The sequence below is a fragment of the Lucilia cuprina genome, chromosome 4 (assembly GCF_022045245.1).
Source record: "Lucilia cuprina isolate Lc7/37 chromosome 4, ASM2204524v1, whole genome shotgun sequence".
NCBI classification, from domain to species: domain Eukaryota; kingdom Metazoa; phylum Arthropoda; class Insecta; order Diptera; family Calliphoridae; genus Lucilia; species Lucilia cuprina.
Window position 1 is genome coordinate 68,246,170 of NC_060952.1, and position 21,409 is coordinate 68,267,578.

The 21,409-nt window shown below is 29.7% G+C and overlaps 1 protein-coding gene across 2 annotated transcripts in view; it reads right to left on the reverse strand.

Annotated features, from left to right (window-relative positions):
• Positions 1-508: 508 nt before the first annotated feature.
• LOC111684926 (poly [ADP-ribose] polymerase) overlaps positions 509-21,409 on the reverse strand; it is a 32,599-nt gene continuing 11,698 nt past the window's right edge. For both annotated transcript variants that reach the window (XM_023447157.2, XM_046948705.1), the window contains 5 exons: positions 5,589-5,928; positions 4,995-5,531; positions 4,359-4,928; positions 4,131-4,287; positions 509-3,375 (listed from right to left, as the gene is read on the reverse strand). In XM_023447157.2, the coding sequence (XP_023302925.2) occupies positions 2,239-3,375; positions 4,131-4,287; positions 4,359-4,928; positions 4,995-5,531; positions 5,589-5,928 (2,741 nt within the window). In that variant the 3' untranslated portion in view covers positions 509-2,238. The remainder of the gene's footprint in view (positions 3,376-4,130; positions 4,288-4,358; positions 4,929-4,994; positions 5,532-5,588; positions 5,929-21,409) is intronic.

Genomic DNA, 21,409 nt, shown 5'->3' on the forward strand with positions numbered 1-21,409 from the left:
GAGAACTTTTAAATTTTTTAAACAATTTTTGTGTTTGACATTACGACATCGTTTTTTCTTTTTGCTTTTTCCTCTTGCTGTAAACTTCAGGGCCGTTGCGGCACCTGTCAACGTATTCCTAATGCCATAGTTTTACAACCCAAAGAACAATTCTAGAGGTAGCGTGCAAAATTAGTAACTTTTGTTACACATGGAATGATATGGTGGGTATAAAAATGAAGTTTATATTGAAATTCGTAACATATTGACACCTTATGAAATTATAAAATGACAAAAAAGATTATTTATTATTTTAGTCGTTACTTTAATTACGCCTGTCGGTTTATTTTTTTAATATATATCTTACCGCCTTATGCAAAAACGATTATTAAGTTAACAATGATAACTTTAATAATCGTTTTTGCATGAGAGTTTAAAAATTTAACATTTCATTCTTTTAATTCATGTTTCCATTCTAAGCTAATTCAGAATACTTACTGATCCAGTCTCTAATAAGTAAAATTAATAGTAATTGCGAATAACGTTTATTTCTATTAAAAGCGAAACGTAACGTGATATTTCAATTCGAATCTTACACTAAAGTAAGTATTGTGAATAGCATGATTTAAAAATATAGAAGGTTGTCTCAATATGAATTTGTTGACAAGAAAGGAGATGTTTGAAGTTTATTATTTGTGTAAATATTCAAAAGAGCGTTGCCATATTAAGAAAAAGTGTAAAATACATTGAGAAATTTTTAAACACATATGTGTAATTCATAAATGATGTACAACGATATATATATATATAAGTGGATGTTGAATTTGAATCTTATTTGCAATGCGTTCTTTTTAAATCAAAATGTAATTAAGCTTTAGTGGAATTAATAATGATTTTTATTATGTTTTACTTACTTAACTTTATCTCAATAATTATAATCAATTAAGTACAAAAAAATGTTGTTAATTATGTTATAACTTTTTTCATTTTTTTTGTTACATTTATAAATTTATTTTGTTTTAAATAACGATTTAAATGCCGAATTCGGAAAAATGCTGAAGACAGACCGACGGACATGTCTTAGTCGACTAAGGAAGTGATTATGAGTCGATAGCTATAGTTTAAGGTACGTTACAAACATCAGCACAAACGCATAATACATAATACAATTATAAATGTTATATTCGGTTATGCCGAAAATCGTATGCCATAAAATAAAGAGGTATTTTTAAGTATATAAGTAGGTATTTTTAAAACAGATATGACGGTATAAACATATTCCGGGGCCTTTTGTAATGGAGGCTAGGTAAAGGCATCAACCGATATTTTCATTTATAATACAAAACATATCTTATCAGTAGAGAATATTCAAGCAATAGAGAATATTTACCCTAGCTCTTTCTGTTCGGACTATATCGTGCTTTCAACAGACAGATGGACTGACATAGATAGATCATCTTAGATTTAATAAAGACCCAGTTTAATATTCGTCTGGGCTAAATCGTATATGTCTTTTTTTAATTTTAAGGATTGATTAGGGACCTTAGTTCCTTCCGTTAGACCTTTTAAAATAAAAATCATTTGTTTAAAAAACACAAAATAATAATTACCTTGGGCACATTGGAATAGCGTTTCTATTGACGCGAACATTCTTCTCATTATTTTTTAAATCTTGTCTGGAAAAATGTAGGGAACATACTAAAGGTTCACCTGGCAAATCGTCTTCTTCGATATTGCACACCTTTCAAATGGAAATATTACGAATAAACTTCAACCAAAAATCTAACATACGTAACTTTAGCCATTCTTTGCGTATATACGGTATAGTAGGTATTTTAAAGAAATGTATATTTGAAACGCTTGAATGGTGTTTCTTGCTTTCGCATTTCGGAAAAAGACAGCTCATTTTTATAAAAATATTTTTTTGTTGTGTTAAATTTTTTTTTTATTTGAATTAAAATATTTGTTATTTATTTTAAGTTTGAATATTTAAAATGAAATGTGGGATTAATATTCATGAATATGGTAGCTTTATTTTATACATAAACTTCAAATCGCCTTTCTTGTCAGATGGTTAATCAGACTGACATTAAGGCAAATTGAAACTACCTTCTAATATATTTATACCATGGTGAATAGTATGTTAATAAATTCCATTTTATGACATTGACAAAAAAAAACAATTCATACAAAACATTAGTAGTAGAATAACGAATAATATTCAGCAAATGTTTATTAATTTAAACATTTGATGATTTCTTAATTTAAATTATATTTAAAATTCATACGGAACATGTATTGAATGTTAACCTGAGCAATATCGTACACAATAAATTCATTGTACAATAGAGATGATTTAAGATTGTCATCGGTAATTGGTTTGCCTAATGGAATTTCAACGCCATCTTCGCGAATAACAGATTCACTGGGATCAGGCATTGTACGTCCATGACCAAAGCAACTATGTTTATCTTTTGGCAATTTAGTAACATATTTGGCGGCAGTACATTCCATCATGTCTCCAAGTGCAACCTCTGATAGTAACATAAGACCAGTTGAATTCTGCTTGCTAGTGCAACAGTAATTTGCAGACTTTGAGACCATATCTGCAAAATATATACCTTTGCCGAACATATAACCAGTTACGGGGGCCTCTGGCGGAGCTATTTTTAAACCATGAGATAAAATACCAGCAAAGTTGGTAAGGCGAGAACCGTGCCAAAGTAAACGACGGTTGTGGAGCTTTTTGAATGGTTTGTAACGGCGAGCTTCCCCTTGACGGGCCACTTTGAAAATATCCACGATCTCCAATTCGTACATATTGTGAGTGGCAGCGTGTGTGTTTTGAACATATTTCTGAAGTAAAGAAAATTCTTCGCTGTTCTTGTCTATTGGTTCCAGTTTCGTCTTTAATTGTTCGTAGTGCTTGTCGATGGGGTTTACATCTTCCTTGGAGTCTTCAGTTTGTAGAAGATTGTAAGCACATTCAATTTCCAAAAGTGAGTCCAGCATTTGACGGAGTTTTTCAATTTGCTCGCTGGTGTCGAGCAATGGTGGAGTTTGAGTACCGAAGTTGTGTGGTATCAAAGTGTAGAACCGATTAGTAGCATCAATAAAACTTGCATTGGAACCACCTTTTTGAATAAGATCATAAATTTCAGTTAAAACTTTATACGCTGTTTGTATCTGTTTTTGGCTTAATTTGCCCAAAGGCATTTTTTCCATATCCAAATCAAATTCCATCATTGTTCTTTTCATAGTATCGACATCGAACATAAGTTTAATGATATCTTGAACTGGTTGCGGAAGTTTCGACTTGACACCATGTTCGGCAGACAAATCAATTTTAGCATCTTCAGCATAATCAATATCTATAGGATACATTCTACCAGAAACCTTAAAACAATGCACATATACATATTATTAATTTTTTTAATTAAATACTTGGAGAGTGTTAAAGGCTATACTTATTTTTTAAACATGAAATAGAAAGGGACCAAAAAAGGAGTAAAATCAAATAATTTTCTATCCACGAATTGCAATTCTTAACGCTCTCTTACTCTCTTATTGCAGTTTTCAAATATACACGAACGGAATCTAGTAACAATTGTTAAAAAATATGGGGTATGCGAACAGACTTAATGTCTGTATTTCGGTGCTTTAAACCCGATTTTTCCTTTTCTAAAGCCCAAATATTTTAAACTTGTTTTTTAACATTATTAAAGATGGAAACATTGAAGAAACATTTTTTATTTTATTTAATAAATGTTCTAAGGACTCAATTTTTCAACATTAATTTATGATATGCAGCAAAACTTAATAAACAACATAAATGTGGAAAATTCAATAGAGTATTTTTAGTATTTTTGGCAATAAGTCAACTAATATTCTTTATACTAAGCTCAATATATTTATGAATGTTATGGAAGTTGTCAACGAAACTAAAATTTTTCTAAAAGTTTATTCATTATATAAATGTAAATTTTTTTATATTAATCGTATATGGCTCGACTATTTGAATAAATAATTAAAAAAAGTCTCGGATAGTTTGCATAAATTGATCTATGGACATCGAAAAGATTTTATAGTTTACCCTATGAGAAGAATACTTAACTATAATGTTATGAAACCACTGAAAATTAACGAATTACCTTTTCGAAATTATGACGATTTTCAAAATGGTTTCCTGATTTTTCCAAATACAATTCCTTGAAAGATTTTATAGCATACATAAGATTATCAAAGTTTTCCAATTTGTTTCCTCCAATTGTGGTTCCAATACGACCCCACGATCTAAATACCCAATATCTGCAAAATATAAAACATACTTTAATTTTTAGCATGTTTGTATAGTGTGCCTTACTTTTAAACATATGTACCTATTTTTATTGTCGCTTTCCAAAAGTTGTAACTTATAATATGAATTCTTATTACTTTGGATATCAGTTTTGCCAAGAACAACATTATATTTATCCTTATTTTTAGACACGTATACATGGGCAACATCCTCCAAACCACTGTCTGGATCAACAGGAAGACCATCTTTGATCTTAAGTGTCATAGATTTCGGCACTGATTTGGTGTAAATACTTTTCGATTTAGAACTTTTAACTTCATCTTGTTGGATTCTAGCAGCAGGGTCGGTACCCCAATCACATAAAGACATGCTGCTTATATAATTAATGGCGCCTGCACCATTTAATTCAACTGCATCTAAATACTCTATTGGTATAACATGCAATCCTAATTCTTTAGCCTTTTTAATACGACTTCCCATACGTTTAACTTCTTCAGATGTAGATAATACAGCAGTAGTATGTTCTTTTATACTCGATACACATTTTCCGCCAAGTTTAGTTATACGTTTCTTAATTTCATCTTCATCGTCTATGCCATATAATGAAAATTCCATCTTGTATAACGGAGGGCGTTCACGCTTTACTTTAGGTCTGTAGCAGAAATGGAAATCTTGAAACATTATTTTTGTTTGGAATAATCATAGCTTGAATACTTACCCATCAGCTTCATCTCCTTTCTTAACTGAAATACTTTTAGCAACTGTTAAAGCACTTGGTGGAATATATTGGATGACTCGTATCTCCGGTGCCTTACGAACATTTTTTAGGAATGGATATTGAGATTTAAAATCGCTTGAAATTTTGCATGCTTTGCGCTCCGGCTCTTTTATTAGATTTGTGCATTTTGTCCATTCTGTCAATTGACCATTACATAAATAACCTGATTTTTGGAATAGCAATTGTCTACCCTTGCACTCGGGACAGGGTAAAATAGCACCAAATGTTAAAAGGTCTGCTACTTGATCTAACAGTTTTTCCGAATCGCCTTTTACAGGCTCTTGCCCATTATTCTCTAATAATTGTATTATATCATTTCTTTTCATTTCATCTTTGATCTGATCCCGAAATTTAAACAATCGCTTGTTCTGTTGTTTCATGTTTTCGACCACCTCTTTAGACAACTTTTCATCTTCCTCATCTAATTTCTCCATTTTGGCCTTCTTTGCTGGAGGGCAATCTTCACTTTTAATTATCCTATAACAATCATTGATTTCATCAGGTAAAAATGCATACAATGAAAATATTACTTACGGTAATGCCTTTTTGACATCATTTTTATCCTCACTCTTTAGACTTTTAAAGCCAGGTAAATTTTCACCGGTATCAAACCATCCCAATTCACCGCGCAATTGAGCAAAGCATTCAACGTGATGCCACAAGGGTTGACCTCCATATTTCATTCCAACTTCAGTGTCGTAAACCGTTTTACGAATTCTTATTTGACTTTTTAGTATATTCTGCTCACAACCCCGACAAGATGCCCGTCCTGTCTTGGCATATTCTATACCAAAATCCTTAAGGGCGTTAACTTCTGCTTTTGATCGTTTGCCACCCTTTTTTGAAACGCCAGCTACAACAGCAGTGCAGCTATCTAATAAAAGTTACGAAAATATTGAATATAAATTGAAAATACCAGAGATTGAAAATAAATCGTCCACTTTGGTTTTGAAATATTTTGACATCTTAGGTTTTTATGTTTGTATGTATGTATGTACGTATGTATGCATGCATGTATGTATGTATGTATGTATGTATGTATGTATGTATGTATGTATGTATGTATGTATGTATGTATGTATATATGTATGTAAGTATGTATGTATCATTGACTTTTCGAATGGAAGCTCATTCCGATATAAAAATGTTGCGATTTGAAAATTTTATGAGATACAATGCAATTTTCCATATAAATTGAAATTGATTCCACTGTGAATTTTTTATTTAATTCAATTTTTTATTTGATTTTGTATAAAAACCTTAGTTTAGGGGCAAAGTATAACAAGTAGTCCAACTCTCACATATAGGAAATTACTCTCTCACATCTCTCAAACTTGTCAAAACCCTCAAATGTTTAACTTACTTTTTTGGCCACTTTTAAGGATTGTACGCGAAATTACGGTTGTGTACAAAAAATCTGTAATTTTTTAAAATAATTTTATCTCACTTTTCATACAAAAATTTGTTTAATTTTCCTAAACTGGAAAAAATATTTTTTTCTAATTATTGACATTTCATTTTTGTTGTTGTTGAATTTTAATTTTCAAACAGAGTTTCAATTTTTGGTATTGAAATTTCGAACAAATTTAAAATTGTAACTTTTTTTAAAACTCTGTGTGTTTGGAATGCACCAATACATATACATTTTTGTTACTAACACATATTTAGAGTTATGTACTTTTTCACTAACACATGCTTAGAGTTAGGTACTGCTGTCAAAGAGTCGAACTACTTGTTATACTTTGGTTTAGGGTACGTTTTGGTTAACAATTCATGAAAAACACTGGTCACCATCGAAAAAATTTCAGTAGAATGGTTTAGGTATCCTCATACCATGTATTTTTATAATTTTTAACACGGCGCTGATCTATTCGACATTGAATTATACACTATGAAAATTGACATACATATCAACTGGAATCATTAAAAACAAGTAATAATACTTGTTTTTAATGATTGTTACTCTACACCTTCGTCTACGGTACCATAGGAGCTCATGTGAAAAATTTCATTGAATTATCTTCAAAATTGCGACCTGTAGTTTGATTACAAGGTTTACAAGCCCAATTCGGGGGTTCAGTTGTATGGGGGCTATGTGAAATAATGGACCGATCCTAACCATTTTCAGTAGGCTTCATCCCTGGGGCAATAGAAGTTCATGTACCAAATCCATTAAATTATCTTCAAAATTGCGACCTTTAGTTTGATTACAAGGTTTACATGGACGGAAGGACATAGCTAAATCGACTCAGAAAATGATTTTGAGCAGATTGGTATACTTTAAGTGAGCTCTCTGGTTTATTTTCCAACAAACGTACGTTACTTCCAAACTAAGAGAATGAGAACTTGGAAGTTTTTTGATGGAGTTGCACATTGAGAATTAATAAGATTGGTATACTTTAAGTGAGCTCTCTGGTTTATTTTCCAACAAACGTACGTTACTTCCAAACTAAGAGAATGAAAACTTGGAAGTTTTTTGATGGAGTTGCACATAGAGAATTAATAAAAAACAAAATTTGTTTCTGAGTAATTGTAATTAATAATGGGAATTTTAATAAAGGTGAATCAACAACATAAACTGCTAAACAAATGTAATACCCGCTACTATGTTAATTCTTTATATACAAGCCTATTTACAACATTAACCCGTAAATAATAATAAGTTACATGTTTCATTATTCAAAATCTTCCATTATTTATTTACTTTTATTTACAGAGCTTATAAGTTTTTTGAGAGCTTGGAAGTTTTTTGAGAGCTTGGAAGTTTTTTGATGGAGTTGCACATAGAGAAATCTCTGTTGTTAAACATAAAGATAAGTTCTTGATTGCCGAAAGTTATTTTCGCATATGAGAATGTTTGATATTTAATATTTATTTTAATTTTAAAATATATCAAGAAAAATCATCAATTAATACGTAAAAAAAATTATTTGAAAAATTTGTTTCTGAGTAATTGTAAATAATAATGGGAATTTTAATAAAGGTGAATCAACAACATGAACTGCTAAACAAATGTAATACCCGCTACTATGTAAATTCTTTATATACAAGCCTATTTACAACATTATCCCGTAAATAATAATAATAAGTTCTTGGAGGATATTTTTATACACCTAATGATCCATTATTTGTTTCATTATTCAAAATCTTCCATTATTTATTTACTTTTATTTACATGAAGTATATATTAAGAATCATTTTGTATTTAAAATTGCAAATAAATGCATTTCCGAGAGCAATGTTCAAAAATAATAGGTCGTGTTTAAATTTTTTCCAATCCTATTCATAAAAAATCCAGAAATTTTAATGTTTTTTTATTTATAATACAGTACACAGTAAAGTAGTGAAGTCACTACACTAAATACAGTAAGACAAATTAACAAACTTTTCTTTCAGTGCATGGAATGCAAAAACTCAAATGAAGTAGTGTTAGTGTGGAAAGAAAATTTTACGCTCTGCCGATGTATGGTCTAGGACCAATATTATTGTGCGTTACAAACATCAGCACAAGCCCAATATACCTTTCCCACTAAAGCTGTAGGGTATAATAACAAAAAGTAGTAAAAGTCAAACAAAAGCATATAAACAAAAATCATTTTATTACTGTTATTATGATTTCTTTTTTTAACTAAAATAAACAATTCAAAAATTTTGCTTATATGGAAAATCAGTCTCTGGAAAATACATATAAAATATAAGACGCCATTTATTAGAGATGAATTATGATGTACGAATTTTATATGAAAATTAGCTATACCCAGTGTTCTTTGCTACCCTAAAAGAAATTTAAATGAAAAAAAGCACTACGATTTTGAATATTCTAACAAGAATTGTTTTCCAGATATACATTATTCACATATTGGGGATGTCGCGCAAATTATTGCAAGTTCTTCAATTTGTGCTTATCTTTGAAAAATTTAAATAATCAAATATACAAAATTGTGCATTTAATTCATATATCGTCAGTGTATTATTAGTTTGTTCCATAAGCCAAACCATTGTTATTGATAGATTTTTTTTATTTCCACGGTTGATTTCGACATATGTTTGAAGAAAATTATATAGTTATACGTGGTTATGTAAAATTGAAAAAAAGTTGTTAAGATTTTAATGACAACAATAATTCCTTTTTAGGGTCTATATCAATTTGTTATTTTTTTCCTCTATTTAGGGTCTATATCCATACAAACTGAGTATTATATTTATTAATTTACATGAATACATAAAAAGCTTTATTGGTCAATAATACATGTATCGTTAGATCTATGTATATTCATGTCATTAACTGTATAATTATATAAAACATGTAATAATTACAAATTAAAAAATATATTCTATTTACAGCCGGATAAATTATTACCAAATATAATTAAAGAGAAAAAAATATTCTTAACACTATTCCAACCCATCAGAAACCGGAAATATAATATAACACATAATTTTGAGTATAACTTTGTTATTTTTTAGAACTTGTTATTTTTTAATAAGTAGAGCGAAATAATTCTAATTTTTTTCTTATAGGCAAAGTATAACATGTAGTCTGACTTTTTGACAGGAGTACCAAACTCTAAGCATGTGTTAGTGAAAAAGTACCTAACAAAAATGTATTTGTATTGGTGCATTCTAAACATTTAGAGTTTTATAAAAAATTACAATTTTAAATTTGTTTGAATTTTCAATACCAAAAATTGAAAATCTGTTTGTAAAATAAAATTCAACCACAATAAATATGAAATGCCAATAATTAAACAAAATATTTTTTCCATTTCATGAAATTTAAACAAAATTCTAAATCAAAAGTGCGTTAAAACTATTTTAAAAAATTGCAGTTTTTTTGTGGATAACTGCAATTTCGCGTACGATCCTTAAAGTGGCCAAAAACGTAAGTTAAACATTTGAGTGTGCTGACAAGTTTAAATTTCTCAGATGTGAGAGAGTAATTTCCTATATGTGAGAGTATAATTATATAAAACACTAGCTAAATGTACCCGGCTTTGCTTGGGTTTTCTTCGATTCTTACAGATATGTTAGTTATGAGGGTAAAAATTAAAATGGTCATAAATTATTACTAATGTTGATTAGAGGGTTTTTAATGACTTTTTGTTTTTGAAGTTCAAAATTTCGATTTGGTCATCATTATTTCCAAAAAAAAAAAAAAAAAAAAAAAACATTGTGTAAGCTAATATTAAGTTTAAGAAAAAAAATAATAGTGCAAAAATGGTAGTTATACAGTTGATAAATCTAACTGGATTTTTTGAATAAATAAAAGGTGGATTTATCTAATATATGTATGTTTGTAGGGCAATATCCCTAATTCATAAAACAAAACCATAATAATTTGTTGTAAAATTTATTTATTTTTCTTTTTGCCGAAGGATGTCAAATATTTTTAAAGTGTGTAGAAATAGTAAATTAGATAAAAGTTATTTAAATAAAATATCGTACACTTGCAATAGCATACACGTGCAAAAAAACAATTTTTCCAATTGTATGGAACAGTATTAATTAAATTTTATTAATTATTTATTAAAACTTTCTAGCTATACCAGTGTGCTTCGCTACCCTCATCGTAATGGAATAAAATAAATATCATTATTGTAAATGTATATATATCTGCAATATCAAAAATTCCCCTTTTAGAGAACTCTTTAAGTTTGATTTTATGATTTTAGTCTCAATATTACAGAAAATTAGAAAAAACAGTTGAAAAACGAAAAAGTACCAGACAGTGCCTTTTTATATATTTTCATTAAATCAGGATGACGCATGTTTAATTTTCAACCAGAAACCAAAAAAATCGCATAAAGATTTTTATACAATCAGGAAGCTACATGTCCAATTTAATGTTTTTAGGTTCAATATTATAGAAAATTCGAAAAGTATTAGTAAAAGAACAAAAAAGTACCAGAGTATGCTTTTTCAATTTTCGTTCAATTGGGATACTACTCCTTTTATAGATTCTCATTTACTCCGGGCTCTAAATGCTTAATTTCATGTTTCTAGGTTCAATATTATAGAAAATTCAAAAAGTACCAGTCGAAGTACGAAAATATACCAAAAAGTCCCATTTTTTTAGATTCTCACTTACTCCGGGCTCTACATGCTTAAATTCATGCTTCTAGGTTTAATTTTAAAGAAAACTCAAAAAAATACCTGTGTAGAACGAAAAAGTACTAAAAAGTCTCTTTATTATTAATTTCATGTTTCGATTTCAATATCAAAGAGAACTCAAAAACTACCAGATGGAGAATGAAAAAGTACCAAAAAATATCACTTGGTACCGGGTTTCCAAATAACACCTCATTAGCATATTTAGTGTTTCTAAATCTAAAAATTTTATCTAAATTGGATCATTGTGTTTGAATAAAATCAAATTTCCAGTTTTTACCCCTTTTGGTACTTTTTTTCTACCCATTAACGAAATAAAAATTCTATTCCAAAATGTTGCAACATCGTTGTGGGAGCCCGTTATTACGTATTTATATGTATAGGATAATAAACCAAAATCAATGTTTTATGAAAAAAGTACCAAAATAGGTACAATTTTCACCCCTTAAACATCCGAATAACCAAAAAGTACTAAATTTATATTTTTATTTTTTCGTCAAGTTATGAAGGAGTCAAAAATATTGTTTAAATGTTCACTGGTTTAAAAGATACATGGGGTGCAAAAAAAGTACCAAAATACAATTTTTACCCGTTTATTCCCTAAAGGGGCCAAAATTGAAAAAAAGTACCAGACACCTGTCCGCTTATTTTTTAAATGAACGACGATAAGCTTTAAACTATTTTTGTATCTTTTCTAGTTTAGGAGATATGAGGTTACCGATTTTACCCGTTTTTACCCTTTTTTACCCCCTAAACATTCGAATTTCCAAAAATCCCGTCTTAGTGGATCTATTTGGTGGGAGAATAACCCCCTGTCCAAATTTCAGCTCTTTAGCTTTAACCGTTTAGGCTGTGCGATGATGAATCAGTCAATCAGTCAGTCAGTCAGTCAGTAACGTTAGAAATTTTATATATATATATATATAATATATATATAATATATATATTATATATATATAATATATATATATATATATATATATATATATATATTATATATAATATATATATATATATATATATATATATATATATAATATATATATATATATATATATATATATATATATATATATATATATATATAATAATATATATATATATATATATATAGATTACCTTTGAAAAGAAGCACATATGCTGGTTTTCTAATGCTGGTCAATTTATAAAAATCTATAAAAACCTAAAAGGAGTATGCTAAATATTCTAATAGCATGTTCCTCAAATTTTCTTGTTCTTCCAAACAAATTTATTTATGTATAAAATTGTTTATAAACATTTATAACACTTTTTAAACAAAAAACTGAAACTATGGAATAAAGTGCAATATTTTTATGCAAGAAATACGCGAACTTTAAACAACTTTGTTTACAACCAAGTTGCTTATATTGCACACAGTATCGTGTATGTCTTGCTTAGCAGAACTTATTACTTTCTTCATAAATTTTTATAAATAGAACAGCATTGGAAACGCAACACAATGTGCTTTCAGAGAGGAGCTGCTTGGAAACGAGCGGAATTGTCATGTTTGCAGTGCTCAGTATAATAAATCTATCCCAATCTAATAGAGAATATCACTAATAATTTTGCCAAGCACACTGGGAATTGCTAGTATTTAATAAAATTTATTTATTAACAAAACTCAACTTTTTTATACCCTACACCACTATGGTGGGGAGGTTATTATACGTTTGTGTTGATGTTTGTAACACACAAAAATATTGGTCCACCTTAAAGTATACCGATCGGTTCAGAATCATTTTTTTGAGTCAATTAAGACATGTCCATCCGTCTGTCCGGCTGGCTGTCCATGTAAACTTCGGCCCTTTTGACCCTAGCCCCCATACAAACCCCCCTTGAAAAAAATGTCTTAAACGTTTAATATTGACTTGTAACCATTTGTATCGCAATAAAAACTCAACAATACAAACTGTTATTTAAAAATATATCCCTTTCCCAAATTTTCCGAGGATCGGTCTATATTTGACCTATATATAGCCTCATGTAGAAAATTTTGTTTTTTTTATCAATAAATTGCTTAAATAATTTGGAATTAAGGTAAAATGCAACATAAAAGTTTCTTTATGAGAAATAAAACTTTAAAAAATACACCCGTGGTATAGGGTATTATATATGGTCGGCCATGCCCGACTATATTTTCCTACTTGTTTCAAATTCAAAACATTGCAGTGAAAATCTAAAAATTGTATTTTTTTACAATTTTGCTCATAGGACCCAAATGTTCCTCAGGGCTAAGAAAAAACTTAGGGATAAATTAAAAACACACCAAGGCTTCCAAGGTTTCTGTTTTCTGATCTCAGCTTTCCAATTTAGAACATGTAGCAAAGTTCAAAATTTGATAAAAAAAAATTATCAAATTTAAACTGGCGCACATTGGGGCAGCTATATAGCATTGTTTTCTACCCTCAGGTGGAAATTAAAATCGGATAAAAAGTTTAACAAAAATAATAATTAAATTAAGTTTCTTATTAAGTCTATGTTTATCATGAAGAAAAGACGCTAAATTGTTATAAAAAAGTCCAAATTTTGCTAATACATGAGTAAAATTTTATTAACATTTATGTAAAAAACTAGATCAAATTTGTATTTAAAGAAAAAATATATAATTTATTATTGTTAATTTTATAATTAAAAAATTTAAAAAATTTAGTCAAAAATTCTCCTACAATTCGTTACACAAATTATTCATCAATATGTATAATAACCATTCAATATCAAAGTGTTGCCACAAATTGCCAATCTAAGAACTAGACCGCTTGAACCCATTTCCCCCAATAAAAATTTTATTTTTTATTATTTATTTTTTATTAATGGAACTACAAGAATTTATGAAACTCAGTTAAATACGTTTTGTAGCTTGGAATCTTATTTATTGGTACAAATAAGTTTACGCCGAAAAATATGAACCCAAAGTTGCCTAGTGCATTTTTAAGTAATTTTTTTTAAACCCATTTTAAACTAAGAACAGAACATAACAAAACTAAATATATCAAATTGAACTAAATAATTTTTAGGAGTAATTAATTCTTTTTAGAAAACTATGTAAAGTAATGAATCAGTTAATGATACTTCACAACATAATTAATTAATTGTTCTACACTAAATATTAAATTCTTTGTGGGATCGTATTCAAGAGAGTGTATCAAAGATTTCATAGTAACCAAGTTTTCCATCATACGCCGTAAATGATCGACTTGTGCAACAGAGTATCCCGAGAAACAGCCCTTTTAAGAATTTCGCATAGGAATACCATTCAATCGATGCATATTAATGTATTAAAAATGAAAAATATAAAACACTTTTTTTAAAAGATTCTCAGTTCCCTACCAACGATTCAAAATCATGATCTCAAAAAATGTTCAAAAATTTTTTTCTGCAATCTTTTCGAATTGCGTGTCAAAAATTCCGTAATTTTGTGCTTATCGCGGGAAAAATAATAAAAAATGTTGTTAGTATATTTCTGGTCCGCAAAACGACATTTATTGACATATAAATTTAAAAAAAAATTCTAAAATAGACTAAACCAAATTCCAAACTATTTTTTAAATATTTTCTGTATGAGTTTTAAAATTACGACAATTTTGACAACTATTTAGACAAAAAGCGAAAATAATATTCATCTCCAACCCACTAAAAACCATATTGTAGACCAAAAATATTCTACAAAAAGTATTTTTTCCGTAATCTGCTCAAAATTGCGGATTTATTAAGACATATCCCGGAAAAATCTAATATATTTTATTTTTCAAAACTTACACTGCGGTCAGGATTTTCAATTGCTGGTAGGGAACTGATGATCATTCCAAAAAAATATATATATTATATAATTTACAAAAATAATACATTATTTACATTAATACGCATCGATTGAATGGTATTCCTACATGAAATTATTAAAAAGGCTGTTCCTCGGGACACTCTATTGCACAAGTCAATGATTTACGGAGTATTATGGAAAACTTGGTGACTATGAAATCTCTGTGCTCAACGTTTTAGAGGCAGGTCATATATCCAGTACATGTCCAAAATCACAGCGACGTAAGAGGTGTAAAGATTGACAGCGAGTACATCCGAGGGATTCACTCGAAAAAGGGGAATTATTGATATTGCAGATATATATACATTTACAATAATGATATTTATTTTATTCCACTACGATGAGGGTAGCGAAGCACACTGGGTATAGCTAGTATTTAATAATTTCAGTACGCACTTTTTTCTGGCCATTCATTTTAATCAGATTAACAAAAAAATTAATATAATTGACATTACACATAATAACTGACATGTTTTTCAAAGGTAACTTGGTCAAAAAAAAGCAAATAATACATTGGTTGAAAAATGTAATGAAAAACGTGTGTTAAGAATTTTTCGATCTCACTCCTTAGTTTGTGTGTGTGTATTAAATGTATCTAATAGGTACTCAAATGATTAACAGTCGATCGTTTAATCGTTACAATTTAAACGATAATTGCTTGAACAAATAAAAATAAATAATTATACATATGTATGTATGTCTAATAGATCTTTCTATAAAAAGTATTCATACATTAATTTGTAATGGCTTTTGCAAATATTCTCTGTGTGTCATTTCATAAAGAGAGCAACTAAATTAAATTGTTTTTGTTTTGTGTATAGTTTTTTTGTTGCTGAGAATATTTGCCCTCAAGGTCATGTTTGGCCGCCAATGGTGTAGATTAATGTTTTCGTATTTGTCAAATCGGTCTCAATTTGTTTCGTTTGGGCTCTGTTTTGGGCCTCTGCTCTTTCAATTATATTTAAATGAGTTAGTTTATTTCTGACTTATCTAATAGTTTATGTAAATTATACGTTTTTGCAGACGATATATACCTGTTGTATGATGTCAACTTGTTAGAATTAGCATTTGTAATAATCGTTTAAATTACTATATGGATTCCATTTACAATTGGATCCGAAAAAACTTACTCGATATAAACTCAGCGAAAACAAAAGCTCTGGAATACCAAATTCCCCATATGTATATCCCAGATACGTATTAATGGAATAAACATCCAACATGTTGATGTAATTTAATGTCTTGATGTTATTATTTATAACTATCTTAGATTTAATGGTCATGTTGATTCAGTTTTAAATGGAATCAGTTTCACACTAAGAAGATTGTATGCCCTAAAATCATACACACCTTTTCATATTAGACATAAATTAGCGCATTCCTTACTTATGTCGAAAGTAAACTATTGTCTTGAAGTTTATTCTGCTTAAATTTTTCAAAGTTATGAAAAATGGACAACCTCCTTCTCTTGTTAATAGTTTTCCATTTCTTAATTCAACTCGTAATAGCCAAATTGATATACCTCGTATACATATGTCAATATTTGAACGTTCCTTCATTATAAGAATTAGTCGAATTTCGAATAATTTAACTAATGCACTAAGACTGTTTTCATATTCAAATTTTACCTATAACAATCTATATATATATATATATATATATATATAAAATTCTAACGTTACTGACTGACTGATTGACTGATTCATCATCGCACAGCCTAAACGGTTAAAGCTAAAGAGCTGAAATTTGGACAGGGGGTTGGTCTCCCACCAAATAGATCCACTAAGACGGGTTTTTTGGAAATTCGAATGTTTAGGGGGTAAAAACGGTAAATACGGGTAACCTCATATCTCCTAAACTAGAAAAGATACAAAAATAGTTTAAAGCTTATCGTCGTTCATTTAAAAAATAAGGTGTCTGGTACTTTTTTCAATTCCGGCCCCTTTAGGGAATAAACGGGTAAAAACTGTATTTTGGTACTTTTTTTGCACCCCATGTATCTTTTAAACCAGTGAACATTCAAACAATATTTTTGACTCCTTCATAACTTGACGAAAAAATAAAAATATAAATTTAGTACTTTTTGGTTATTCGGATGTTTAAGGGGTGAAAATTGTACCTATTTTTGGTACTTTTTTCATAAAACATTGATTTTGGTTTATTAACTTATACATATAATAAATACGTAATAACGGGCTCCCACTACGATGTTGCAACATTTTGGAATAGAATTTTTATTTCGTTAATGGGTAGAAAAAAAGTACCAAAAGGGTTAAAAACTGTAAATTTGATTTTATTCAAACACAATGATCCCAATTTAGATAAAATTTTTTAGATTTAGAAACACTAAATATGCTAATGAGGTGTTATTTGGAAACCCGTACCAAGTGATATTTTTTGGTACTTTTTCATTCTCCATCTGGTAGTTTTTGAGTTTTCTTTGATATTGAAATCGAAACATGAAATTAATAATAAAGAGACTTTTTGGTACTTTTTCGTTCTACACAGGTATTTTCTTGAGTTTTCTTTAAAATTAAACCTAGAAGCATGAAATTAAGCATGTAGAGCCCGGAGTAAGTGAAAATCTATAAAAGGGGACTTTTTGGTACTTTTTCGTACTTCGACTGGTACTTTTTGAATTTTCTATAATATTGAACCTAGAAACATGAAATTAAGCATGTAGAGCACGAAGTAAATGAGAATCTATAAAAGGGACTTTTTGATACTTTTTCGTTCTTCAAAAGGTACTTTTTGAATTTCCTATAATATTGAACCTAGAAAAATGAAATTAAGTATGTAGAGGATGGATTAAGTGAGAACCTATAAAAGGGACTCTTTGGTACTTTTTCGTTCTTCAAAAGGTACTTTTTGAATTTCCTATAATTAAACCTAGAAACATTAAATTAAGTATGTAGAGCCCGGAGTAAATGAGAATCTATAAAAGGGGACTTTTTGGTACTTTTTCGTTCTTCAAAAGGTACTTTTTGGAATTTTGTATAATATTAAACCTAGAAACATGAAATTAAGCATGTAGAGCCTGGAGTATTTGAGAATCTATAAAAGGAGACTTTTTGGTACTGTTTCGTTCTACAAAAGGTACTTTTTGAGTTTTCTATAAAATTTAACCTAGATACATGAAATTAAACATGTAGAGCCCGGAGTAAATGAGAATTTATAAAAGGGGACTTTTAGTTCATCAAAAGGTACTTTTTGATTTTTTTATAATATTGAACCTAGAAACATGAAATTAAATATGTAGAGCCTGGATTAAGTGAGAACATATAAAAGGGGACTTTTTTCGTTCTTCAAAAGGTTCTTTTTGGATTTTTGTATAATATTGAACCTAGAAACGTGAAATTAAGCATGTAGAGCCCGGATTAAGTGAGGACCTATAAAAGGGAACTTTTTGGTGCTTTTCCGTTCTTTAAAAGGTACATTTTGAATTTTCTAGAATATTGAACCTAGAAACATGAAATTAAGCGTTTAGAGCCTGGATTAAGTGAGAACCTATAAAAGGGCACTTTTTGGTACTTTTCGTTCTTCAAAAGGTACTTTTTGTGTTTTTTTATAATATTTGATCCTAGAAACATGAAATTAAGCATGTAGAGCCCGGAGCTAATTAGAATCTATAAAAGCAATCAGCGACTTGAGTGAATGAAAATTTAAACTGGAATATTTTCTGGTACTTTTTGAATTTTCTATAATATTGAACTTAGGAACATGAAATTAAATAAAATAGGTCCTTTGGTACTTTTTCGTACTTCACTAGTACTGGAATATTTTCTGGTACTCTTTTGAATTTTCTATAATATTGAACTTAGGAACATGAAATTAAATAAAAAAGGTCCTTTGGTACTTTTTCGTACTTCACTGGTACTGGTACTGGAATATTTTCTGGTACTTTTTGAATTTTCTATGATATTGAACTTAGGAACATGCAATTAAATAAAATAGGTCCTTTGTTTTTTTTTGTAAATTGTAATAATATTTTGAATCAAATAAAAAAAAATAAATTGTAAGTTTAGTGGTTTCTTTTTTATAAACATATATGTATGTTAAGAATTTTTCGATCTCACTCCTTATATACATACATCAACATCAAAATATGCATACTTTCATCAACAGTCAAGTAGTCCGATTCTTTGACAGCTGTACCTAACTCTAAGCATGTGTTACTGAAAAAGTTCCTAACTCTAAATATGTGTTAGTAACAAAAATGTATATGTATTGGTGCATTCTAAGCACTCAGAGTTTTATAAAAAAGTTAAAATTTTAAATTTGTTTGAATTTTCAATACCAAAAATTGAAACTCTGTAAATTAATATTCAACAACAACAAAAATTAAATGTCAATAATTATAAAAAAATATTTTTTCTAGTTTAGGAAAATTAAACAAAATTTTGTGTAAAAAATGGGATAAAATTATTTAAAAAAATTACGGATTTTTTCGCGTAAAATCCTCGTAGATGTGAGAGAGTAATTTCCTGTATATGAGAGTCGAATTACTTGTTATACTTTGACTAATAATATGAATAACAAAAATACTGTGTACAAACATAATTTTTTTCAGGGCGTGTCGTGGGCACGACGCCCACTTGAAATTATGAAGTAAAATGTAGCCTATAGTTCCTCCTAGACATACAGGAAGATGCTGAAAATTTCAGAAAAATTGATTCAGCCCTTTATCTGTCTAAAAAGTCAGTTATATTTGATTGTAGAATCATTCTATCATTTTACTTTTTTATTTTGGAAATAAAAAGTTTGTGAATTCCGATTTAAATTGCAGTTTGCGTGAGGTTCTGGTTGTTTTTTGTTCCTGTTAAGAACTTCTTTTCATATTTTCGAAAAATCTCGACTAGCCGTTGTCCCCTGTTGCTCATACACCATCGCAGCCTGACTTCGAAAATTTTTTTGTCTAACTTAAGGGCTCATTTGAAGAAAACGCGTGGTAATGTGAAGAGGACTAATTCTAACCCGGACATTACGACTCCATTGGCAAAGAATAACAGTTGCTTCAGATGTATCCGAGCTCAGTTCGTCTCTATCGGATTTGAACAATGCGATACCTCAATTTTTGGAGAATTTGAAATCGAGAATGGCATCTTCCAGGGCTACGTCAATGGCCGTAGTTCCCGAAGTTTCTTGTGAGGCTGACAGTGTGACTACTATACAGCATGAGAAATCACAGGTTGACGCTGTCACTGATATTCCTAATAAAAATTTATACCCTGAAGATCATGAAGTTGAGTTTCTGGCTTTGGTCGATTCATCTAATGTTGATCCTGACAATGGGAAAATTCGTAATTCACTCTTTTTGTATCAGAAGATTAGAAAAGTAAAGGTCGATGGCATTCGACTAATTTTTTCCATAGGTAGGACATTGTATCGTATTAAGTCTGATTCTGCTATTAGTGCTAATGAGTTTGTTGGCAAAGATTTTAGTTCCATGGGTCTTAAGGCTTTCATCCCGGACACCTTTATTTACTCCTACGGCGTAATTCATGGTATTCCATTGGATTTGTCGGACGAGTACATAAGTAATACAGCAAATTCTGATGTGAACATAGTTTCAGTGAAGTGTTTCCGTTAAGATAAGTTTTTGTTCTGGCAACATCCTGGAGCATATTATTTTAGATTTCACTCAAGTTAAGGTTAATATCTACTACCCACCACCACACAAATTTGGAAATTGTGGGAATTTTACTCAAGTTAGGGTTAATATCTACTACCCACCACTTAGACAATGTCGCAATTGTGGTCGCCAACATACTGTTAAAGGCTGCCGGTCCAAGAAAATATGTCTAAATTGTTTGAAAGAAATTTGTAATCGCAACAAAAAATTATGCCCCAAATGGCGCAAGGAGGATGATATTTTAAAGATAATGACCATTAAATGCATCTCGAAGACAGAGGTTATGAAATCCTATTTTACTAATCGTTTTGACATTTTCAATGAGTATGTCTCTTCCAGCTGCCAAGACCACTCCTCTGAAGGATAGGGACAGCGAGGTAAATAAGATTCTTACTAAACGACGGTATAATCGTGTAATTTACCCGAGGCCTCCACCTCCCAGTCCAGTGCCCAATTTTGTACCCCTTCAGCCAACTAATACGATTTTTGCTAGGGGATCAGTTCTGGATACGACCTTTGCTAGAAAATCTTCTTTATCGATCAAATGGCGCACTTGTCCCATGTCGTCTGGAGGTTCGCATCATTTTCCTATTATTATTGAGATCGGTGCTGTGTCTGTTGCGCCTGCAAAATTTCTTTCTAAGCATAAGCTTTTGGAAAATTTATCGTCTTTGAATTTGCAACCTGATGTAATCTCCATTGTGGATTCATTTGGTAATGAAATTGCTACTGCAACTGTTAGGTCCAGCAATTTGGAGCAAACTGTTAATGCTTTTG